General features: G+C 55.8%; 1 protein-coding gene across 5 annotated transcripts; it reads left to right on the top strand.

Annotated features, from left to right (window-relative positions):
- Positions 1 to 16: 16 nt before the first annotated feature.
- On the top strand, positions 17 to 19,514 carry UBAC1 (UBA domain containing 1). 5 transcript variants are annotated; one of them, XM_029203290.1, is made up of 10 exons: positions 17 to 239; positions 4,351 to 4,471; positions 5,285 to 5,358; positions 8,936 to 9,043; positions 10,009 to 10,111; positions 10,388 to 10,496; positions 11,168 to 11,387; positions 14,306 to 14,392; positions 15,113 to 15,251; positions 18,943 to 19,514. In XM_029203290.1, exons 1-10 carry the CDS (start codon positions 102 to 104, stop codon positions 19,056 to 19,058), a joined length of 1,215 nt encoding a protein of 404 aa, XP_029059123.1. In that variant the 5' UTR covers positions 17 to 101; the 3' UTR covers positions 19,059 to 19,514. The 5 variants fall into 5 exon arrangements, 3 of the variants coding, with proteins under 3 accessions (XP_029059123.1, XP_029059124.1, XP_029059122.1); XR_003790828.1 differs by lacking the exon at positions 15,113 to 15,251 and adding an exon at positions 15,279 to 15,447 and having other exon boundaries at positions 26 to 239; positions 18,943 to 19,500; XR_003790827.1 differs by having other exon boundaries at positions 26 to 239; positions 15,113 to 15,447; positions 18,943 to 19,500.
- The last annotated feature ends 401 nt before the right edge of the window (positions 19,515 to 19,915 follow it).

The following is a 19,915-nucleotide window of genomic DNA, read 5'->3' as shown; positions in this document are numbered from 1 at the left end:
GAGGGAGCGCGCGGGCGGCCTGGCCCCGCCCCCGGCCCGCCCCGGTGACCTTCAGGGTCCGGGCCGCGGGCGCAGGCCCCGGCGGCGGCGACGGCGGCGCGATGTTCGTGCAGGAGGAGAAGATCTTCGCGGGCAAGGTTCTGCGGCTGCACGTCTGCGCGTCCGACGGCGCCGAGTGGCTGGAGGAGGCGACCGAGGACACCTCGGTGGAGAAGCTCAAGGAGCGCTGCCTTAAGCACGTAAGGCCGGCCGCGGCTCCAGGCCTCCCCCTCCCTCCGCCCCTTTTCCCGGCCGCCCCCGACACCCTCTGCACGCGCCTCCGCGAGCCGGGTCTCAGGCTGGACGCTTTAGCCTCTCTCCTCTGGTTTAACTCCGACGACAGCCCGGGCGGCGGGGCGCGTCGGGAGCGCAGGCTGGGAGAGGCGAAGTCGCCGACGGAGCGAGGCCTCTAGCGTTTCCAGCATCCGCGCTGGCTGCCGCGGTGCGGTTCCCGGAGCTGGGAATTAGTGCCCGAGGAAGTAGGGACCCACGGGAGAGGCGCCTTCTCCTGACCTGCGGAGCCGGCTGCTTGGAGCTGCTTCCCGGGGCTGGCATGGGGGCCGGGGCCTGGCCCTGGCCACTGGTGCCCCGTAGCTGGAGTCACTTAAAACAGTGAGGCCGCAGGACTCGTCCCTGCGCCCCTGCTTCCCGGCGGCCTTTACAGCGATTGCGTGGGTAGGTCCGGGAGAAGGGGCTTCTCGCCGAGAGGGCCACTTTCTAAAGTTTGTTCCCACGAGATATTCCTTGTCCAGTTCCTTAGGTTGCTAGTTTTTGGAACTAGTTCTTGGCTTCACCTCTGTAAGCTTCTCGACTCCGTATGGCAGGCCAAGACATCTATCTAACTGGCTGCCTAAGGAAACTCGATCCTTTGCACCGTCTAGTGTCTCCATGTCGGAATTTAGGACAAAGAGGCCACAGCCTCTTAGTGTACATTCCATGCGAGAAGTGATGTGTCTATTAGTGTGGTCTCCAAGAATAAACGTGCAGTTACTGCTCTAGTGACTGCCTATAAAATACTCTTGGGTCCCTCTTGGGAGTATGGTTCTGTGGAGGTGTTCTGTAACTGTCAGACGACAGGCCAGGGAGCGTTCTGGTTGGCAGTCCCCTTCTGGAACACGCTGGACGTGAATAACGGTCTCAGTCTCAGATCATGGGGGAGGGGGATCCAGGCTCACACACTTGGCTGCTTTCTTCTTTCACTTCTGAGCCAGTCAGGTGATTTCACCATCTAGAAAACCACCACGACAGCAGTAAGCTGCAAGGCTGGGAGCCCCATGAGCACGCAGGTTCTTAGAGCCAGGCTCGTTGCTTGTCCAGTACATTTTTTAAAAACCCCCCTGAGACGCTGTGTCTCACCCACTCAGGACGGAAGCCTCTTGAGGGCTGGATTTGTATTCACACACCCAGGGCCAGACTCTTGGTGGGCCCATAACAAACGTGTGGATTAATACCAGCACATTGCTGAGATACTGCGGGTTCAGTTCCAGACCACCACAACAAAGCGACTAGCACGATAAAGCGAATTGCACGAATTTTTTGATTTCCCAGTGCATATAAAAGTTATGTTTACACTATAGACCATTATGTGTGCAATAGCATTATGTCTAAAAAAGCAACGCACATACCTTAATTAAAAAATAATGCCTTGGGAAAAATGGCACCAGTAGACTTGTTCAACACAAGGTTGCCACAAACCTTTAGTTTGTAGAAAACACAGTATCTGTGAAGCGAAGTAAAGCAAGGCACAATAAAACGAGGCATGCCTGTAAACGGAAGTAGATTGTCCGTCCAGAAGCGCGTGGCCGTGGCATGTCACTTGCCAAGTCAGGCCAGGAGAAGTGAGTGGGTACATCGGTGTGGCGCCAAGTTAAACTCACTGATGGTAAAGGATTGGCGTAACTGTCCTGACGTTGATTTATGGAGGGGAACGAAGGGAGAGCTCTGATTCACGGACACTTGCCGAGGGGTTTCAGGAGCACACTCAGGGTTAATGAGACAGCCAGTCTCCACGTGGTGCTAATTATTATGTTCCCGATACTGGTTATTCCCGTTGCTGTTGGGATGTATCATTTGGGATGTTTTCTGGCATTACCCTGCTTTGACCTGAAATTTTATCCACTCTGCAATCTCTCCAGGTACAGAGACCCAAGCAGCAGGGGAGTTTCACAACCAAAGAGCCGACATAAATTATGGGACTCAGAGCCGAGCTGTCAGAAAGTACTCCCACCTCCGTGCCCATCCCATTCTGCGGGCAGCGTTCGCTGCCCCGTGAGCCAATCAGCAGGCTTCAGTTAGGAAAGAGAGTTCTCAAGTTGTGGACTTGAATGTCACCCTGGAAACCAGTCCCTGAGTGGTGTCGCTGCTTCGCTTCTGTCCCTCCTTCCCGGTTTTCCCTTGCTGCCTTGTTTTTTCTTTCCTCCTTCCCCTCTACCTTGAGAGGACACTGTGCGTTTCTTCCCCCCACAGTACTCCTGGGAGTTTTATTATTTTTTATACATTTTTATCATGTATATATTTTTAATTAATAAAGTTGCTTTATTATTGAAGGTTTATTATCATAACTCTTACAGAAATGGATTGTTATTGTAGCCTTTCCCTTCTTGGTATTATATAGATTGGGACCACCATGGTGGTCTCTAGCCCAAGCTTGGAGAAAGGGGCAAAGTAAACCATCTTGTGTAACAGGAGGTTCATGATTTTAAGAGAGTTACATCTGTGATGTGGTAGGTGTTTTTGGTGTGGTAAACCTGCATGAAATGGCCAGTATGTAACCTGCTAGTACGGCTGTTAACATTTCTTAGATCCCGTGAAGGTGTATCTTCAAATGACCCGTGACATCGAGGGTAAGAGAAACTAGTCTCCGCTCTTCTGGGGAGGAAGCGCTTCACTGGGTGGGTGTCAGAGCCTCCCCCTCCAGCGACGGGCTCTGCTGGGGCTCTTTTGCTCTCAGCAGCCCAGCTTGCTCCCTTGCTTCTGCTGAGAACAAAGAGTGAAGTAATCGTGCATAGTATGGGTGACTCACGCTTACGTTTTGTTCCTGGCGCCTGTCGACGCGCTGCAGACTACAGCTTTTTTCAGGAACCAGCACGAGGATTATTTTGGAAAACTGTGTTTCATAGACTGTATTATGAACTTGGCAAATCAGCTAGCCTGCAAATTTTAGAATTAGAAGCAGCACACCCAGTACTTCTGGGAGCAGAGCCATTGTGAGATTCCAGGGCGGGGGGTGTTCTCTGTCATAAATGGTCAGAGTGTGTCCTACTATTGGCTGGATTCCACTTTTGTCCCCCCCCCCCCCCCCCCCCGGCCCCAGTTTTGTGTGCATCTGTGACTGCCCTGAAGCCCTTACGATCCGCTTTTCCTGTTTCCAGTGTTAGATTGCTGAAAACTCCAGTTGCTCTTAAAACGCCATTGTTGAGAGGTGAAGTACAGGCTTAGCTCCTCTCTTTGGGTGAGCAGTGACGTGTGCAGGGTACCTTTGGTGACAGAGAGAGGTGCTGAGGCAGCCCCGCTTAACTGAGGAAGGCTGTGAGGACCCTGGCACTGGGACCCTGGGGTGGGCATGTCCCCAGCGTCACAGCAGCCTCCCTCCAGCATGGACTTCAGCATCACTCCCTCAATGTGTGTTCTGGAGTTTGTGGGCCGCTGATCAGTGGGACACAACCACGTACCAGGTGAGCCCCTTCGGGCTCCCAGGAGGGGCCCCGCCAGCCACATCTGTAGCTTGCTTTAGGGTCTCTGTGGCCGTCGCTTGGTGAGCTGGGGGCCGAGCCGAAGCTAGTCGTGCCTCCTCGGGGTTTTGTGGGTGTCTAAGTGTTCAGGCCCCTATTTCTTGCCCCCGTGGACCGGCCTCCTCTCTCTGCTGTGTGTCTCTCTCAGCTCCCTCTCGTTTACCTTGGAAGGAGGGAAACAAGTGCACAAATCATACTTAAATCTTTAGGTTCTTGGGAAACGACGGCGCTGCTATTTTCACTTTTAAATCACTCTCCAGATATTTCTAGACTAAGGAAGCAATTCGGGTAGCCACTAATGGCCAACAGGGCATTCTGTGTCAGAGCCGTGAGCCTGTTTGCGAGCACTTGGCGGGTCGGTGGCCGAGTGCTGGCCTCGGGGACCAGGTGCTGTGGCGTTTCCTTTGGCTTCCACCGTTGCCAGGGATTCTCTGGTTTCATCTCTGCTTTAATTTCTTAGCTAGTAAGAAAACCAGTAAATTCTTGGTGCGGCTTCGGGTGTCAGGCAGGTCCTGTGTTATTACTATCATGATTAATTGATCTGCTGTCTTGAAACAGTGTCTATGTTTTTTTCTTCCAGTGCGCTCATGGGAGCTTAGAAGACCCCAAGAGTGTGACCCATCACAAATTAATACACGCCGCTTCGGAGAGGGTGCTGAGTGACACCAAGACCCTCCTGGAGGAGAACGTCCAGGATGAAGGTAAGGGCGCCTCGCGGGCCGGGAGTGGGCAAGGGTGTGGCACCCTCAGCGAGGACGTCCCGAGTGGGGCTGAGCAGGGAGACGCGTCGGTGACACGGTTTCATTTTCTTTATTGAGACAAGTGTGCGCCCTGGAAGAAAACAGCAGACCCTGAGGCTGCACGAGCAGCGCGCGTCTGAGAAACCAAATTGAACTTTGTTATTAATTCTGTTTCCAAGCAAAACCAAGGTCCCCAGAGCTGCTGCAGGCTTTATTTTGGGGGCTGGAAAGTACAGCTGTGGCAGTCGTTTCAGACATCTAGGAAGATGCTCTAACGTACACACATCCATTTATTCACTCAGAGGTTTGTGTGTGGAGGCAAGCACGATTTTAATTGTGGGATTCCCTTAAGTAATCTGTTCTGGAAATACTGGAATATCGTTTGCAGACCTCCCTAGCGTCTGGTTGGCAAGCCCAGAGCCAGCTGGGCGCTGACCACATTGTGGACTGTGGCCTCACCACACCCCAGGTGCTTAGCTCTGAGGGTGAGACTAGATGCTCCGACCTCACAGACTTTCAAAACAGAAAAGCCCTTAAAACGAGAATGCCGGGCCCCTCTGGTGACCCTCAGCCAGGTTCTTGCCAGGCCTGAGCCTGTAGGTGAGCAGGGCTGGCGGACGTGGGAGCCGAAGGGAGGCTGCGGCTTGTGTGGACGCTCCGTGGAAGAGGGGCCCAGAGGGGACCCCTGCTTTTCGGTCCTTGGGTCACCTGGCACCCTTTATGCCACTTTTATGGATGTGAGATAATAACCAGCACGGCGCACTTTTTTCCCAGATGTCTTATTGCTGATCAAAAAGCGTGCTCCAGCCCCGCTCCCCAAGATGGCTGATGTCTCAGCAGAAGAAAAGGTGAGTTTCAGAGTTGGGAAGTGGATATCGATGTGAGGGGAGGTCTCCCACATTGAAGACGTGAAAAGAAACATCTGTACGCTGGTTGTCTGTGGACCCTGCCGGTCCCGTGGTCACAGGAGGCACGGTCATGGGGTTTTCTGTTGTGGCCGGTTGGCCAGTTGACCGACGCCTTTCCTGGTGGCTGGTCTGATGACCGGCTCTGCTTTGGGGGCTGCAGAGAGGAGATTGCGGCACGTTCTCGGGGTCGGGTTTAATCTTGAGCTCCCGTCCCTCCTCTCCTCAAGCAAGTCCTGACAGAAGAAAGTTAGGAAGTCGCTAAAGACCACCCACAAAGCAAGGAATACAGGTGCAGGGGCGGCAGTGAAGGCTCCTGGGAGCACCGGCCGTCGCGGAGTCAGTCCTTAGAGTTGCCATTCGGCTGAGTCTTCCCTCTGATGCAGGCGGCCTGGGGAGACTGTGCCGCTCGTTACCTGTGTAGTGGCCGCCCTGGAAGCTCGCTCTTCAGAAAGCCTGGTTTAGGAGGCTCATCTGTACGTGGAAGATTTACTCTGTCAACAGGCCTTTTTCTGCTCTGAGGCCAGATACCCGGGACAGAGCAGTGCCGTGCTGGGGGGCAGCCACATGAACGCCCATCTTTCCTTGGCTCCAGGGGTAGAGTTTCTTACTTACGCTTCAAAACGCCCAGGAGCATTCACCCCAGAGAAAGCAGGCCAGACTCTGGGCCGGGCCCCGGGCCTGGTGGCGGAACGAGCTATTTTGGGTCTCCTTTGGGACAGGCAGCCGGGAGGAGGCCCTTCTTATCTGCAGCCACACCTGCCTCGGCATGGCAGGCTGCGGGCACGGCTGCCCACTCCGTCGGGGCCTGCCCCTGAGTCAGCCCTGTTTCCCAGAACTGCTGGGTGGATCCAGTTCTCGGGTTACCATTTTGGTCGTTGGCAACAATGTGAACCTTGGTGACTGTGAACAGCGGGTTCCCATCACCCCCACGGCTCTGGGTAACTTGCAGGGCTGTGGCCCTCACCGTTTTTTCTGTGCGTATTTGTAAAATGTAATATTGTAAAATGTTAATGTCCGTTTTTGTGAATTATTAATTTTTAAAGTCAAAGTAGCACGTGTATTTAGAACGTCAAATAATACTACAGATGTTCTAATAAAAGTCAGTAACCTCCTATCCGTCCTGAGTCACGCACTCGAAAGGCAACCACTTGTAATTCTTTTCCACTGTGATTCTCTTTCTGATTTCTAAACAACACGTCTTATTGTTATTTCTTGGATTCTCAACTTTAGACACTGTTGGCTGCTTCTCGGTGGTCTGGGGAGCCCCTCCCCCAGCCTCCCCCCTAGCTCTTGCCACGAGTGTCAGATCATAACGTTGGTCAAAGATTCAGAGTCCCCGTTGTTGTTACTATTATGTAAGTGTTGCCTTCTGGAGTGAGCAGTTTGCTAAGGTTAGCTGTCCTTTCTTTACGTAGAATTTTGTTTTTCCTGGAGTCAGTAATTGCTTCCTTGTTTTGTTTGTTCTCTGTAGGCTTATCACTGGTATTTCAGATTCTGCACCAAAATTGATAAACCCCTCTGAAAACAGGGTCACAAGTGTGAGGCCATCTGCCGCTCCCACCTCCTGGAAGATGCCCCTCAGATCCTTCCGTCCGTCCACCCGCATGAGTTGTGCAGCCCGGGCTGGCCTGCCTTCCTCTGTGCGGGTCCTCCTGCATCCCCCGTGTCTGCATGTTCCCTGACCGCAGGCCTGCCAGCTCGGAGCAGCCCCGGGTGGTGCACTGCTCACTGGGTCCATGGTGGGTGGGCTCAGCTGGGCCCTGAGCTTGGGAGTTGCTGTCAGGTCTGCTTCCCTCTCTGGAGGCTCTGTGGAGGCTCTGCTTCCAGCTCTTTCAGGGGTTTGGCGGAATCCAGTTCTTGTGGTTTGGAGGGCTGGGGCCCTGTTTTCCTGCTGGCTGTGAGCCGGCGCCACCCTCGGCTCCTGGAGGGTGTCTTCAGAGCCAGCCGCGGGAGGTCTCACGCGTTGGATCCCTCTTGCTCTGAAACTTGATGGCCAGAGTTAGCCCCGTCCTGATTCAGGGCTCGCCTGATTAGGTCAGGCCCACCGAGGGTCACGTCCTTCAGGTCGCCGTGCTGTGTGATGTGACCTAACTCCAGAGTGAAATCCACCCGCCACAGACCCAGGGTCGTGCAACCGTGATTGCCAGGGGCAGGGCTGTGGGGTGTCTTGGAGCCGTCTCCGCCTCGTGCCTGTCGTGGGGCTGAGCATCTTGCTCTTGACTTATTCTTGGCTCGCTGGGACCAGACCCCCTCCAGCCTCAAGGAAGGGCAGGAGGTCTGGAGGCCCTGCGTCCAGCGTTCGGTGGCTGCTGAGCGAGCGCCAGCTGCGTGCGCGATGGAGGTCTTGGCCCTGTCTCCAGGGTGTCTGTGTGGCAGGCGGGAGCCGGTCAGCTCTACTCTTCTTTCCTCTGCATGGTCTGTTTCCTCCTCCCTGATTCCATCTGGAATTTCACGGCTCACTTTGATACACGTCTTTCCCCATTTGCTGTGCCTGGCACATGGAAGCTGGAGTTTCTGGAAGTTTTCTGGATTGTTTTGGTCGATTTCCCCCCCGCGTTTTGTCTTTCCTCTTTCTGGACCTCCTGTTGGCTGTCGGACCTGCTTTCTGAGAGATGTTTAAATTTCCCAGCTAGACGCCTGTTCTCAGGTTACCCGTCGCGGCGTCCTGTTGTGCTCCTGGCCCTCCGAGGGCCGTGTTACAGGGCTCTCTCTTTTCAAGCTCCTCTCCTTCCTTCACCCTCTCTTACTTTTCCTGCTTCTGTTTCGGTCTCTGTCGTTCACGTCGCAGGCTTTCCTCACGTCCCCGTCAGAGGCCCTGGGAGGCTGCTCTGTGCCTGGCGGGTCGTGGCCGCCCCTCCTGCCCAGCGTCCCGGGAGCCGAGCGGCGTGGGGCTAGGACAGCGCCCCTGCTCCTTGGCTCCTTGGCTTGGGCTTCTCGGCTCCAGCGGCTCGCTCCCCTCCCTGCCCCGCCCCCTCCGGCGTGGCCCTCGGGCCCCAGGCTCGGCCGGCCGTCCTCCCCGCACTCGGCCTCATCCTTCCAGCTGTCCTTCCAGCTGTTTGCCGTCCTCTGAGAATTCGGTGCTGTCTCTCCCAGTTATAGTTCCTTTGTTCTTTTTGTTTCTGCCATCTCTGTTCCTTCGTCATCGCATGCAGGGCTTCCAGAAGGAGCAAAGGTGAGTGCGTGTTTTCGGCCAGTCTGCGTGGTCCTCTGCAATCACCTGCCCGGCCGTCACTCCCATGTGATGGTCATTCTGTGGCCACAGGAGACACTGTCTGTCTTCCCTGTGTCCCGCACGGCCACGCTCCAGCGCCAGCAGGCCGCGATTGTGTCCCCTGTGTGTCCCTGAGGCCGTGCACAGAACTCTCCAGAAGCCTCCCTGCTCATCAAGGGGTATATGGCTCCAGCTCCCAAGGACACTCGTGCTTTCCCTGGTTAGAGCTCTTTACTCAGCAAACATGATCTGGCCTTTTGCTGCTCTTTACTCATTTCCGACTTTCCAATTACTTTTCTGTGTTAGAAAAAACAAGAGCAGAAAGCCCCGGATAGAGATGCTATCTTCCGAGCCACCGCCAACCTGCCCTCCTACGACATGGACCGGGCCGTGGTGCAGACCAACGTGAGAGACGTGAGTGCCCGCAGGGCCTGCGGCCACCGCCTGGGAGCCTTTGCCGCCGCGTGGGGCTGCGGGAGTTCCCGGAAGCCCCTGGGGAGCTGGGCGAAGGGGACACAGGAGCTCTGTGCACTGTTTTGGAGCTTCTTGTAAACAAGTTAATTCAAAATAAAAAGTTTGAAAAGACGTTGAAAGGCAGGACTGGAAGGATAGATACTATGGGAAAAAATGTTAGTTTTGTCCTGAGTTTGGTAAAAAGCTTCCAGAGGGAAATCTGACTCTTGTTTATCTTGGGTCGGAAAGTTCTGCGTTAGCAAGGCTGGGTGTTTCCAGTGCTCCGGAGGGAGGGCCGGGCAGGAGCGGGGCGGCCGCCCCCGGGACCGAGGGCCAGTCGGACGTCTCTGCCTCACGCTGGTTCGCTTCAGGAACACGCCTCTCCGGGGTCTCTTCCAGAGAGCTCCTCGTTGATCAGGGCATTGGAACCCGGGCACACCTGTCTCTTCCCAGCCTGTGTGTGTGTGTGTGTCTCGCGATGGCCGACACTTACGGGGGTTGGGGGAGGGAGCTGGCGGGGGGCGGTTCTGACGCCAGTCCCAGCAGCCCCGCGTTTTGAGAAGATGAATCGGCCGCAGGTGAAAATTAGAGACCTGTGTCTGTGGAGCCCGTGGAATCAGTCACTTTTCTTCGGTGAAGCCAAAGGAGGGCTCTCAGCTCACCTAGTGACCAGTGGGCCAGACGCCTTCCTCGTGGGCTGGAGGGCTGAGTGACATCACCAGGTGTTGGTGTGTCTGTGTCACCGGCGGGAGGCCGTGTCACTCTGTACCAGCCGGAGCCTCTCCTTCGCGCCCTCCTGAGACACTCTGCTCCTGTTGTCCTCAGTTATCTGGACATCGTGTGACTCACAGGTCTGGAATTTTAGGACAGGGCACGTCATCTCAGATCCAAGTAGCTGTGTTGGGCATCTTTTCCTCTCTCTGCAGTTCCAGACGGAGCTCCGGAAGATCTTGGTGTCTCTCATCGAGGTGGCACAGAAGTTGCTGGCGCTGAACCCGGACGCGGTGGAATTATTTAAGAAAGCAAACGGTAGGAGCGAGCCCCAGGGTGGACGCTCACCCTTGGCCGTTCCCTGCACCTGGAAAGGGCCAGTGGGTGGAGGCTTGGTGAAGTGCTCTCCCCGCCGTCCCGTGTTGACGCAGGCGACAGCCGATGGTCCCCTTGCGGCTTTTCTGAGCTGTGAGAGACTTGCCGCAAACGCCTGGTGCTCAGACACTGTGGCGGTCCCCCAAGGGGCTCGGGCGAGCACCCCTCGCGCGGCCGGGCGCTGCCTGAGGCCCTCACAGTGCCGTGTCTTGCCCGCAGCCATGCTGGACGAGGACGAGGACGGCCGTGTGGACGAGGCGGCCCTGCGGCAGCTGACAGAGATGGGCTTTCCCGAGAGCAGAGCCGTGAAGGCCCTGCGGCTAAACCAGTACGTGCTCCCTCGCCACACACGGCAGGCTTGGTCTTGTGGGGTCCCCCGTGGGACCCAAACCCTTTGATTGAATTGTTTCCAGTACGTGTGAGTGTTTAAAGAGGACCTGAAATGCATGTCCCGGAAGTAACGTGACTGGGCATCTCCAGGTGTTCCAGGGCGTTGGAAATCGACTCACGTACTGGGAACGCAATGTATGATGATGGTTCTGTGCATTTCACTGGGCTGTTGTTTTATGGTAACTCACATCGAATCCTGCTCACAGCAGGGCCGTGGTCAACTGCAGAAGTTTATGTGGTGGTGTCCACAACAGTCCCCTGTAGTCCTGTTTCTAGTTACTTGCTCTTCGTTTATGTTCACATCTGAAATAAAGCGTCTGTAACTGACGGGTGGTCAGTGGGCTGTGTTCTTCTTTGCTTTGGACCCAAACTCTCGGGTGTACCTCCCGGGTTTGGTTTCCTTTACTTTGCCCGTGGGTTTCCGTGTTCTGGCCGGGGCCTCAGGGCAGTTTGGGGCAGGGCCAGAGCTCCAGACATGCCAGATCCTCATTACAGGGGTCGGCAGCTCGTGGTAGGGAAGCCATGAAGTCCGAGAGGCTTTTCTTGGGGAAACAAAGGCCCTGGTTCCCTGGCCTGGGGGTGCTGCACAGAGCCCGTCTTACCTTGCAGCATGTCGGTGCCCCAGGCCATGGAGTGGCTAATCGAGCACGCAGAAGACCCCACCATAGACACGCCGCTTCCAGGCCCGGCCTTGCAGGGAGAGGCGGGCGCCGAGGCCGCCCCCGCCGCTGCCGCCGGGACCAGTGCGGAGGGTGAGGAGGACAGAGACGAGCTGACGGAGATCTTCAAGAAGATCCGGAGGAAAAGGGAGTTCCGCGCAGACGCCCGGGTACGTGTTGACGGGCCTGGGTCGGGCAGGTAGAGGTGCTGGTCAGGCTCCCGAGGCCGCGTCATGCAGAGGAAGCTGCCGCCACGTTGGCGACCTCAGGCTGAGCCGCCGGCCCTGTAGGAAGCGAGGCAGGGGGAGGAGTCTGCAGACAGGCCTGGGGCCCCTTGAGTCCCCGGGTTCAGCTTGAAGTTTTCCTCACTGGCATCCAGGTGGCTGTGTTTTCCTCCGAACAGTTAGTCCACACACCTGGCATCTTGTGAAAAACTCGCGATTGGGTCCTGTCCGTATTATAAGTGTCCTCGTGCCGAGGGGTTGGTCCGGGGTGCTGCCCAGAGACTGGAGGGTCACCCGCCCACCTCGGGGACCGTCTTTTGAGCGGGGAGGCTGGTCAGGCTGCCGGCCACCAGGTAACCCGGCGTCTGTGGGGTTCAGGGTCCCGGGGTCCCGGTGCCTCTGGCTGTACTTGGCCAGCTGCCCTTATGTGCATCTGTACGGCCTCCTCTTCACCGTCACTTCGTGTTTGATGCTTTCGCGTCGCCCTGTTCTCTGTCACTGTCTCTTCTGTCATTAGGTGTAATTTTAATTGAACCTTCTTGGCTGTTTCTCATATTTCGAGGATGTTCTGTTTTTTTCAGATCATAGCTCTGTCTGCTCCAGGTGTTAGGGCTCCGATTCTTCGTGTCCTCCTGATTCTGCCTGTGGCCTGGTTTTCTCAGGGTGTGATGCCTCATCGTGGGCTCACCTGTGGGCTTGTGTTTCCGTGGGACTCCCCAGTGGCCGGGCCGTGGGGTGCCCTCTGTGGTTGATTCAGAGTTTGCTTCTGCGGGGTTGAGCGGGACCCCGAGCCAGGGGCCAGCTTTCGTGCTAACCATCTGGCAGGGCTCCTGGGCCACGCGGAGTGTGACCCAAGGCGCTGGGGTGTGGGTCTTCCCCTGCCCCTCTCTCTGGGGATGCAGACCCTGCTCAGGGTCCTGGTTTGAAGCTCCAGCCCCCTGCCTTGCATGGACCCGAGGTCGGTGTCCTGTGTGTGATGTTAGGCCCCAGCCCTGCACCGATGAGACCTGTGCCCGCCATCCCCCCAGGGCACACCGTCTGGGAGGCTAGTTTCTTGTTCCTTTGTTTCTGGTTCTTCGGGATTTTCCCTTTTTGAGTTCTGCTATGTGTTCAGAAGTACCTGTGTGACTTTAGTCCCGAGTTTCCCGGTCCTGAAGGAAGTGTATCTCGTTGGCTTAGTCTTTTGGGGAACCCAGCCCAGGTCTGGCACTTGGGCCCCTGTTCGGGAAGGGCAGCCTCTCCGTGGGTGGGTCCTTGTGCTGTCGGGCTCCACGCTTTCTCCCGTGGAGGTCCTGCGTGGGCCTCGTCAGGGCTGCTGCCGGGTAGTTCACGGTCTTGGTCACCGACTTAAAGGCCTTTCCTCCTCCGGGTGTCGTTCTTGACCGTCTTAACATGCTCATTTTCCCAAAAGGGTGTCGAGGCTTGAGGGACTATAGGGCCTTTGATCCTGTACCAGTCAGGGGGATGGGCCGGTAAGGATCCAGACGTTAGTTTAGATCCTGGGGAGACTGGATCGGACAGCAGGGCTTGGACTTGAGACCCAAACAGACGTTTTGCTGCCTTGCACCCCCTGCTCCTAACAGCCCCCCCAGCACCCCCCCAGCTGTAGGCAGGACAGTGACCGTGCAGGGCCTGTGGGCGCAGGTTCCCTCTCCCAGTGCTGGGAAGACAGGCGGGCGGAGCATCTGGAATCACCCCCAGATGTCCTGGGGCATCATTTCCTGGGCTGAGACAGAAGTCTGGAGAGAGGATGGTTTTTATTGAAACCAGTGGCAAAGGCTGTCCTATCCTTGGGTTTCAGGGTAGATTCCGGGCGATTTTATGTGACCTTGATATCAAAATGCTACCGCGTGGTGGGCCCTGCGCCCAGCGATTGCTCACGGGGCCCTGGAGACAGGAAGTGGCCCCGGCAGGCAGAGGAAGTGGATCCTAAGCAGAAAGCACTGACTGTGAAGAGCTCACTGCACGCCGCTTGCTCCAGCTGAGCGCCCCTCCCGACCAGCCCGCTGCTGCTGCTTCTGCTGGGCTCTCTTTGAAACAGTGCAGACTGACTGCACAGTGCACGGGGTGGTGTCCACGAGGCCAGAGAGTGCCGGGGCCGCGCGAGCATCCACATGGTGGCTGGGGCCGGCGGCGTGAGGCCAGCCGACATCCGTGCGACAGCTGGGGGAAGATGACGTCAGGACCTTAAAGGGCACGGTCCGACCTTCCAGGAATTAAGAGAATCCTTTGAAACTTTGATGGAGGCTTTACCTTTTTGGGCAGAGTTGAGCCTTTCAAAGGTTGTAGAATAAGTCAAGGATAAAGTGAAGGAATGTGTCGTTATGTGACTTTTGTCCGAAAGGTGTTCCCTCCAAAAGGCAGCACGTGTTGAACTTGCAGCTTAAATTTTGCTAAACACGTTCAGAATTAATTTTAGTTTCATTTTTCTTTTTAAAGATAAAGTGTGTCACAAATCACTGACATTCTTGTCTCCGCTCAAATGGGCACTGCTGATGTGAGCTTTCTCTGACACGCTCGTCCTGGATGACGAGCCCTCTGGAATAGGGTGCGTGAGGTTGTGAGGACAGGTCTACCCAGACAGTCACGGGGACACACCTAGAAGGACCTGGGGTGGGAAGGCGAGCCTCTGGCCAAGAGCAGGTGCGCCTTCCACCTCCCGGCTCCGTCCCTCTGTCGTTCAGAAAACCAAGAAGTGTTTCAGCAGAGCTGTAGGGAAACAGCGTCTTGAGAGAGAAAACCCCACGGTGTTGCTTTAAGACATCCCCTGCCAAGGTGCTGCTCGTGAGACGTGGCTCAACCCCACAGCCTTGCTGCCGGGGCCCCCGTGAGCACGGCACTGAGGCCTGCGGCTTCTCCTCTAGGCCGTCGTTTCCCTGATGGAGATGGGATTCGATGAAAAGGAAGTGATAGACGCCCTCAGAGTGAGCAACAACCAGCAGAGCGCCGCCGTGAGTACAGGCCGCGCCCGGGGCACCGCGTGTGTCCTGAGCGCTGTGTGTTGGGTCACCTTCCCGTGCAGTCCGTTACTTTGCTTTTGAAGTGAAACAATGGGTAGATGGTTCAAACAGTATGCAAGTTTTTAAATATTGAGAAAATTCTGGGCTTTGCCTTTCAGAAAAACGTACATGTCCTGGGGGTGACTGTGTTACACCCTGTGCACACGCGCCCGCAGCCGATGGAGAGCTGCCTGGGGAGGGGCTGGGGGCGACAACTTGGTGCACTTGAGGGAATAGAGCCAGTCTGGCCCACAGGAACCAGGGAGGCGAGGTGGGCCTGTGCTTTAGCCGTTCCTCACTCACGGATGAGCCGAGGGGCGCTCGCTCACGCCCAGCGCCGCTTCCCGCGACAGAGCCCGGGTGTGCGGTGCATGTCTTAACCTCTTCTCCCAACGCTCGGGCGGGTGAAGCTGGCGCCCGGTTCAGGGCCTGGAGAAGCTGCAGCCGTTACGTTGCACTGCGGTGCCAGGATCTGCCAGCAAAGCCAGGCTGGTGCTTCCTGTGTGCGGCCCGTCCTGACGTGTGTAGCAGCTGAGTCTGGGCTGGGCTGGCTTTTCTGTCAAGGCCCCTGCCGGTCAGGGCAGCCCTGGGAGCTGACCAGGAGCCCTGGCTGCAGTGTTTGGGTTGATGGGGTCTGGAGGGCGCTAACAGCTGTTGCTCTTGTGTTCGCAGTGCGAGTGGCTGCTGGGAGACCGCAGGCCCTCTCCTGAGGAGCTGGACAAGGGCATCGACCCCGACAGCCCTCTGTTTCAGGCCATCCTGGATAACCCCGTGGTGCAGCTGGGCCTGACCAACCCTAAAACCTTACTAGGTGTGTGCCTTCTTTCTGCTTGTGCAGGGGCGGGACCTGCCTGCCACACAGATGTCGCCGGACGATACCACAGCCGCCACGCCCCAGCAGCTGCCCCTGCAGGGTCCCGGGCAGCTGCAGCCTGAGTCACCGTAGGGCCCGGAAATCAGGTCGTGCTCGTGGCGTGACAGCCTCTTGTGCGGTGACTCCATTCAAGGTGTGAAGAACCAGTTAAAGTGGGTTATCTAGTCTGGGAGAGTGTAGCCAGCACCCAGCAGCTTAGGGCCGTGTGTGAGGGGCTGCTGGTTGATTGTAGCTCTTACTCTTTGTAAGGGTTTCTTTGGCATTTGTTTTGACTGTGAGATATAATACACATTCAAAAGCATACATAATTTTTGTAACTTTGAAGAGTAATAATAAAACTAATAACCGTGTTCCTGCCACTCAACTTTAGCCTAGGGTCCCTGGGGCGCCCCCCGCCCCCTGCTGCGGTGACCACGCGAGCGTTTGCCACTCCTTTGCTTCCTTGGCCGCGTTGCCGCGGGTGTCTGTGCGCTCAGACCATTCAGTTGCCGCCTTTTGTGTTCTGGGCCAGCTGCTGGGACCGACCTTCCGCAGGGCCGTAAAGTGCTTCATTGCGTGGGTGGCGTCAGTACCGTGGCTGACTGCGCTGCACTGCTGCCCGGCGGTGCCTGCGTGGCTTCCTGGCCTGCGCGCTGCCGTGGCCGCTCCCGTTGCAGGACGGTTTCCGCAGGCCTTGTGCCCCGGGCCGGGCTGGCGGGGCCCAGGCGTGTGTGTGTGTGTGTGTGTGTGTTGAGCCTGCTGTCCAGAAAGGGCACCCACCCCCTCCCCACCCCACCCCCGTCCCCGTCCACAGCAGCTCAGCCCTGCCGCCGGCCCTCCCAGAGCAGCCGCCCAGGAGGCACAGGTGCTTCTGCGTGCTTGGCTATTTCCCTGGTCTCTAAGGCCCAGCCCCTCCCAGAAGTTCCAGCCTCTTCTAGGGCCTCCGCTGGGAAAGGCCTTCTGCCTGACGTGCGGCTGCTTTCCCTGTTGGGTCGTCTTCTTATCACTCAGAAACTTCTTCATGCCTGCCACGCACTGATCCTTTAACAGACGTTTAGATCTCAAAGATCATTCGTCGGTTTCTGGCTTCTTTATTTATCACTTTGATGAACAGATATCCTGTATTTTAATGCAGCTGAACGTGTCGGTTTCATTGATGATGTCAATGTTTAAAGAAAGCCCTCTGATCCCAAGGTCAGGAAGACCTTCACCTTTATCTTTTTCTAGTAGTTTTAAAGTTTCTTATTGAAGTCTGTGATCTACCTGGAGGTGTGTGTGGCATAAAGTAGGGAATTTTTCTCTTTGTACCCAAATTCTGTACTTCAGTGATGTGTCTTATCGTGAGTTTATTTTCGTTCTTGGTACCAGGCGCACGGCAGTCCTTTCCACACCGAGAGCGTATCTTCCCGCCCTCCGGCTCCTCGGCCACCTCGGGAGATTCACATATGCTGCCTGGGGTCTGTCCAAAGCCTTTTCTAAAGCGATTCCTTTAGTACCTGACCACTGAGTGTGTGATTTGCTGTAGGCTTTTTTTTTTAATTTCTGAAGACATAATTGGTCAGATTAAGGAAGTTCCCCTTTCCCTCCAGTTTAGACGCTAAGAGTTCTTAATCATGGAGAGGTGGTCAGTTTTCACTGGATGCTTTTTCCGTATCTATTGAGATGACCGTGTGGTTTTACATCTGCTAAATTGAGTGTTTCTCCCATTTCTAAAACAAACCACACGGAGTGAGTGCCACCCAGTCTGCAGGCTCTGAGTCGGTGACCTGGACAGGACACACACTGGCCCAGGGTCCTGCCCCCTCAGGCCCCAGGTCCCAGGCCTCCTGCAGCCGCCAAGTCCTGGCCTGGAGAGAATGACGTGCCTGTGAGGTCACCGGCCTGTGGGCACCCCTGCAGCTACACACTTCTCTCAGGACATTTCCGGTAGGATTTTTAATGACCTTTATCTCTTTAGATGAAGTACAATAGTCATTATAGAACATTTGGAGAAGCGCAGAAAAGCGTGAAGAAGTGGAAGTCACCTCTCCCTCATCAGCGGGTTTCCTCCTGGTGGTCCCGCGGGCTCTGGAACAGATGCAGCCACGCTGCGGGGCAACTTTATTGTGCTTATTTTCTCATCCCATTTGATGCCTTTTCTCTTGGTGCACTTTTTACTCTTTTAAAAATGAGATTTTAGCGGTACAGGTGTTTCAGTCTATAGATCTGCCACGTTATTTAACAAATACTATTCCCCTGTTTCTGGTCGTTTAGATTGTTTCTCGTTTTGTTGCTTTTGAACCTACTCCACCTACTCTTTGGGTGCAGCTCCCGTTCCCTAAGGACAGGTAGCTCTAAGTCAGATGACCCGGTCAAAGAATACAGACGTTTAAGCTCTTGGTGACGTCTTGACAGCTGACGGGGCCTGTGTCTGGCTGAGGTGCCGCGCTCACCCCCACCCCTCGCACAGGGACCCAGAGGCTCCGTCTATTCCTTTGTTTTTCCTCCAGCCGTTGGTGTTCGTTCACTTGTCCCCTCTGCACCGTCCATCCGTCCTGTTTCAGCTGCCTTGTTGACCTTAGGGCTTTGTTTACGGCTCTTTATACATTAGGAGCATCCTTGGTCGCATGCCGCACTTTTCATTTTTAATGCACGAGACGTGCAGGAGAAAGTCCTTCCTCAGATACATCTTCATCTCTGGATTTTCATACTTAATGCTTTTTTCATCGTTTTGTGCAGCTCTCTCCTCCTTCTGGAATTACTTTTGCTAAACCCGCTATATTTCGTTCTCTCAGATGTCACGTCATCTTTCTGGATTCTCTTTCTGATATTTTTAACTGGTTTGCAGAGGATTTTAATCAGGAGGGCTTGGTGGTGGTGGGGGCGTCAGGTCGTAAACGTAATGAAATCAGACTTTCATGCTGAGCCCTGCGGTGAGGCCCTGTGGCCCTGAGCAGCTGTGAGCGCCTTGAATAAATGCTTCCCGTGAAGCCCATAAACTTGGGACCACTTTCACTGACATGGTTCGACGTGGGCCGACGTGACAAGGTCTGGCATAGAGCCGTGCTTCCCAGACGTGAGGGCGACCGTCCGCCCTGCGGTTGCTGGTGAGTCTCCACCAAGTCGGCCGGCGTGTGTCTGGGCTGTAGAGCTGTTTGCTGGGGGCACCTCTGTTTGTGGGCGGACATTTTATGGAAGTGTTTAGAAATTCAAAGTTTTCATTACAAAGAACTGCTCATTTTTAATGTGCTAGTTGTTGTTTTTAAGTCATTCCTTAACATTGAACATTCTGATTTTTCCAGTCAGGTATTATTAAATTGGCAACAGTATCCTTATGTAAGTCTTTTCTGCATTTGACTGTTTTGTCAGGGTAGGGCTGGAAGTGGAGTTACTGAGTCACAGGCTGTCACTATTTTAAGATTCCCGGTAGCTGGTGCCAAACTGCTTTCCAGAATCGCCGTGCCCGTGAGCGCGCGGGCACGCCGCCCTGCCCTGCCAGCAGCAGTGCCCTGTGTCACCTCTCTTGATCAGCAGACTAGACACTGTCGGATGGTGGCTAGAAGGGGTTTCTGGGCCCCTGGCTGTAGAGGACGTCCCCTTTAGTTCCTGCAGCCCCATGTCCGGGTCTGTGGGGTGCGGTCCCTCAGGCAGCCCCGCCGTGTCCCCGCAGCGTTTGAAGACATGCTGGAGAGCCCGCTGAACAGCACCCAGTGGATGAACGACCCCGAGACGGGCCCAGTCATGCTGCAGATCTCCCGCATCTTCCAGACCCTGAACCGCACGTAGGCCGCGTGCTCCAGCCGCCGGGCCCGGGAGGGCGGCCTCTTACTTCCCAGCCGAGGGCTGGGAAGAGCGGGCAGACCCCGGGGTGCCCCTGGGCTGGGGAGGGGAGAAGGGCGGGGCGGAGGGGGCCCCACCCTGGGTGTTGGGCACCCAGGCCACACTCGTGCTTGGATCTTCCTGCTGAAAAACCTCTGTGGCGGCAGCGCGCTCGGCCGTGCCTCTAACCTCTGACAGTGTTTACAGACAAGGTCGTCACCCCGGGAAGGGGTCACCTCCCTCCAGTGTCCCTCTGGGCTCTTGAAACGCTACTTGAATTGACCTGTAGGCGCTGCTTGTAGAGTCCACTTGTTATTTGAAAGATGGCATGTTTCAATCCAAAGTGTTAACGTCAAGGGCACTAACTTAAGTAGAAGAGCTCGCAGACGACTTTTCTTTAATAAATAAATTCCCCTTTTCCAATTTTCTGTCTCGGTCTTATTTCAGTGCCAGAGAGGAAGCTGCGTGCGTCCTGGTGACGTTCGCACTCTTGACACAGAGCGCGCACACCTCACCCAGGATGCTTGCTGCCGCCCCGCTGACGCTTTCTTGGCAGACTCGCACGTCTTACTTGGAGTCGAGGGACCGTGCCGTCACCTAGCCGGCCTGCGTTCCTGAGTCTCCGACGGTGGAAGCTGAGTGCCACAGGGACTTGCCCTGCCTGTCTCTGGCCGCCGTTTTTTTAAAACATTATCTGTGTTTTTAAATGAGAAACCAGCCGCGCCATCCGGGGGGCTGGCCTGGTGCGCGCCAGTGCGGACATGTGTGGGTGCGGATGGGCCTCAGACTCACCGAGGGCACATTCTTTCCTGGCAGGTGTTTCA

The sequence above is a fragment of the Monodon monoceros genome, unplaced genomic scaffold (genome assembly GCF_005190385.1).
Source record: "Monodon monoceros isolate NGI ecotype Baffin Bay Population unplaced genomic scaffold, NGI_Narwhal_1 Super_Scaffold_5, whole genome shotgun sequence".
Lineage (NCBI taxonomy): Eukaryota > Metazoa > Chordata > Mammalia > Artiodactyla > Monodontidae > Monodon > Monodon monoceros.
This window is presented reverse-complemented; position numbering and strand designations above follow the sequence as displayed.

Coding starts and splice junctions, on each gene's coding strand:
- UBAC1 (XM_029203289.1), top strand. CDS start 102: ATGTTCGTGCAGGAGGAGAAGATCTTCGCGGGCAAGGTTCTGCGGCTG. Junction 4,472..5,284: donor GGAGAACGTCCAGGATGAAG/GTAAGGGCGCCT, acceptor CTTTTTTCCCAG/ATGTCTTATTGCTGATCAAA. Junction 10,497..11,167: donor AAGGCCCTGCGGCTAAACCA/GTACGTGCTCCC, acceptor CTTACCTTGCAG/CATGTCGGTGCCCCAGGCCA.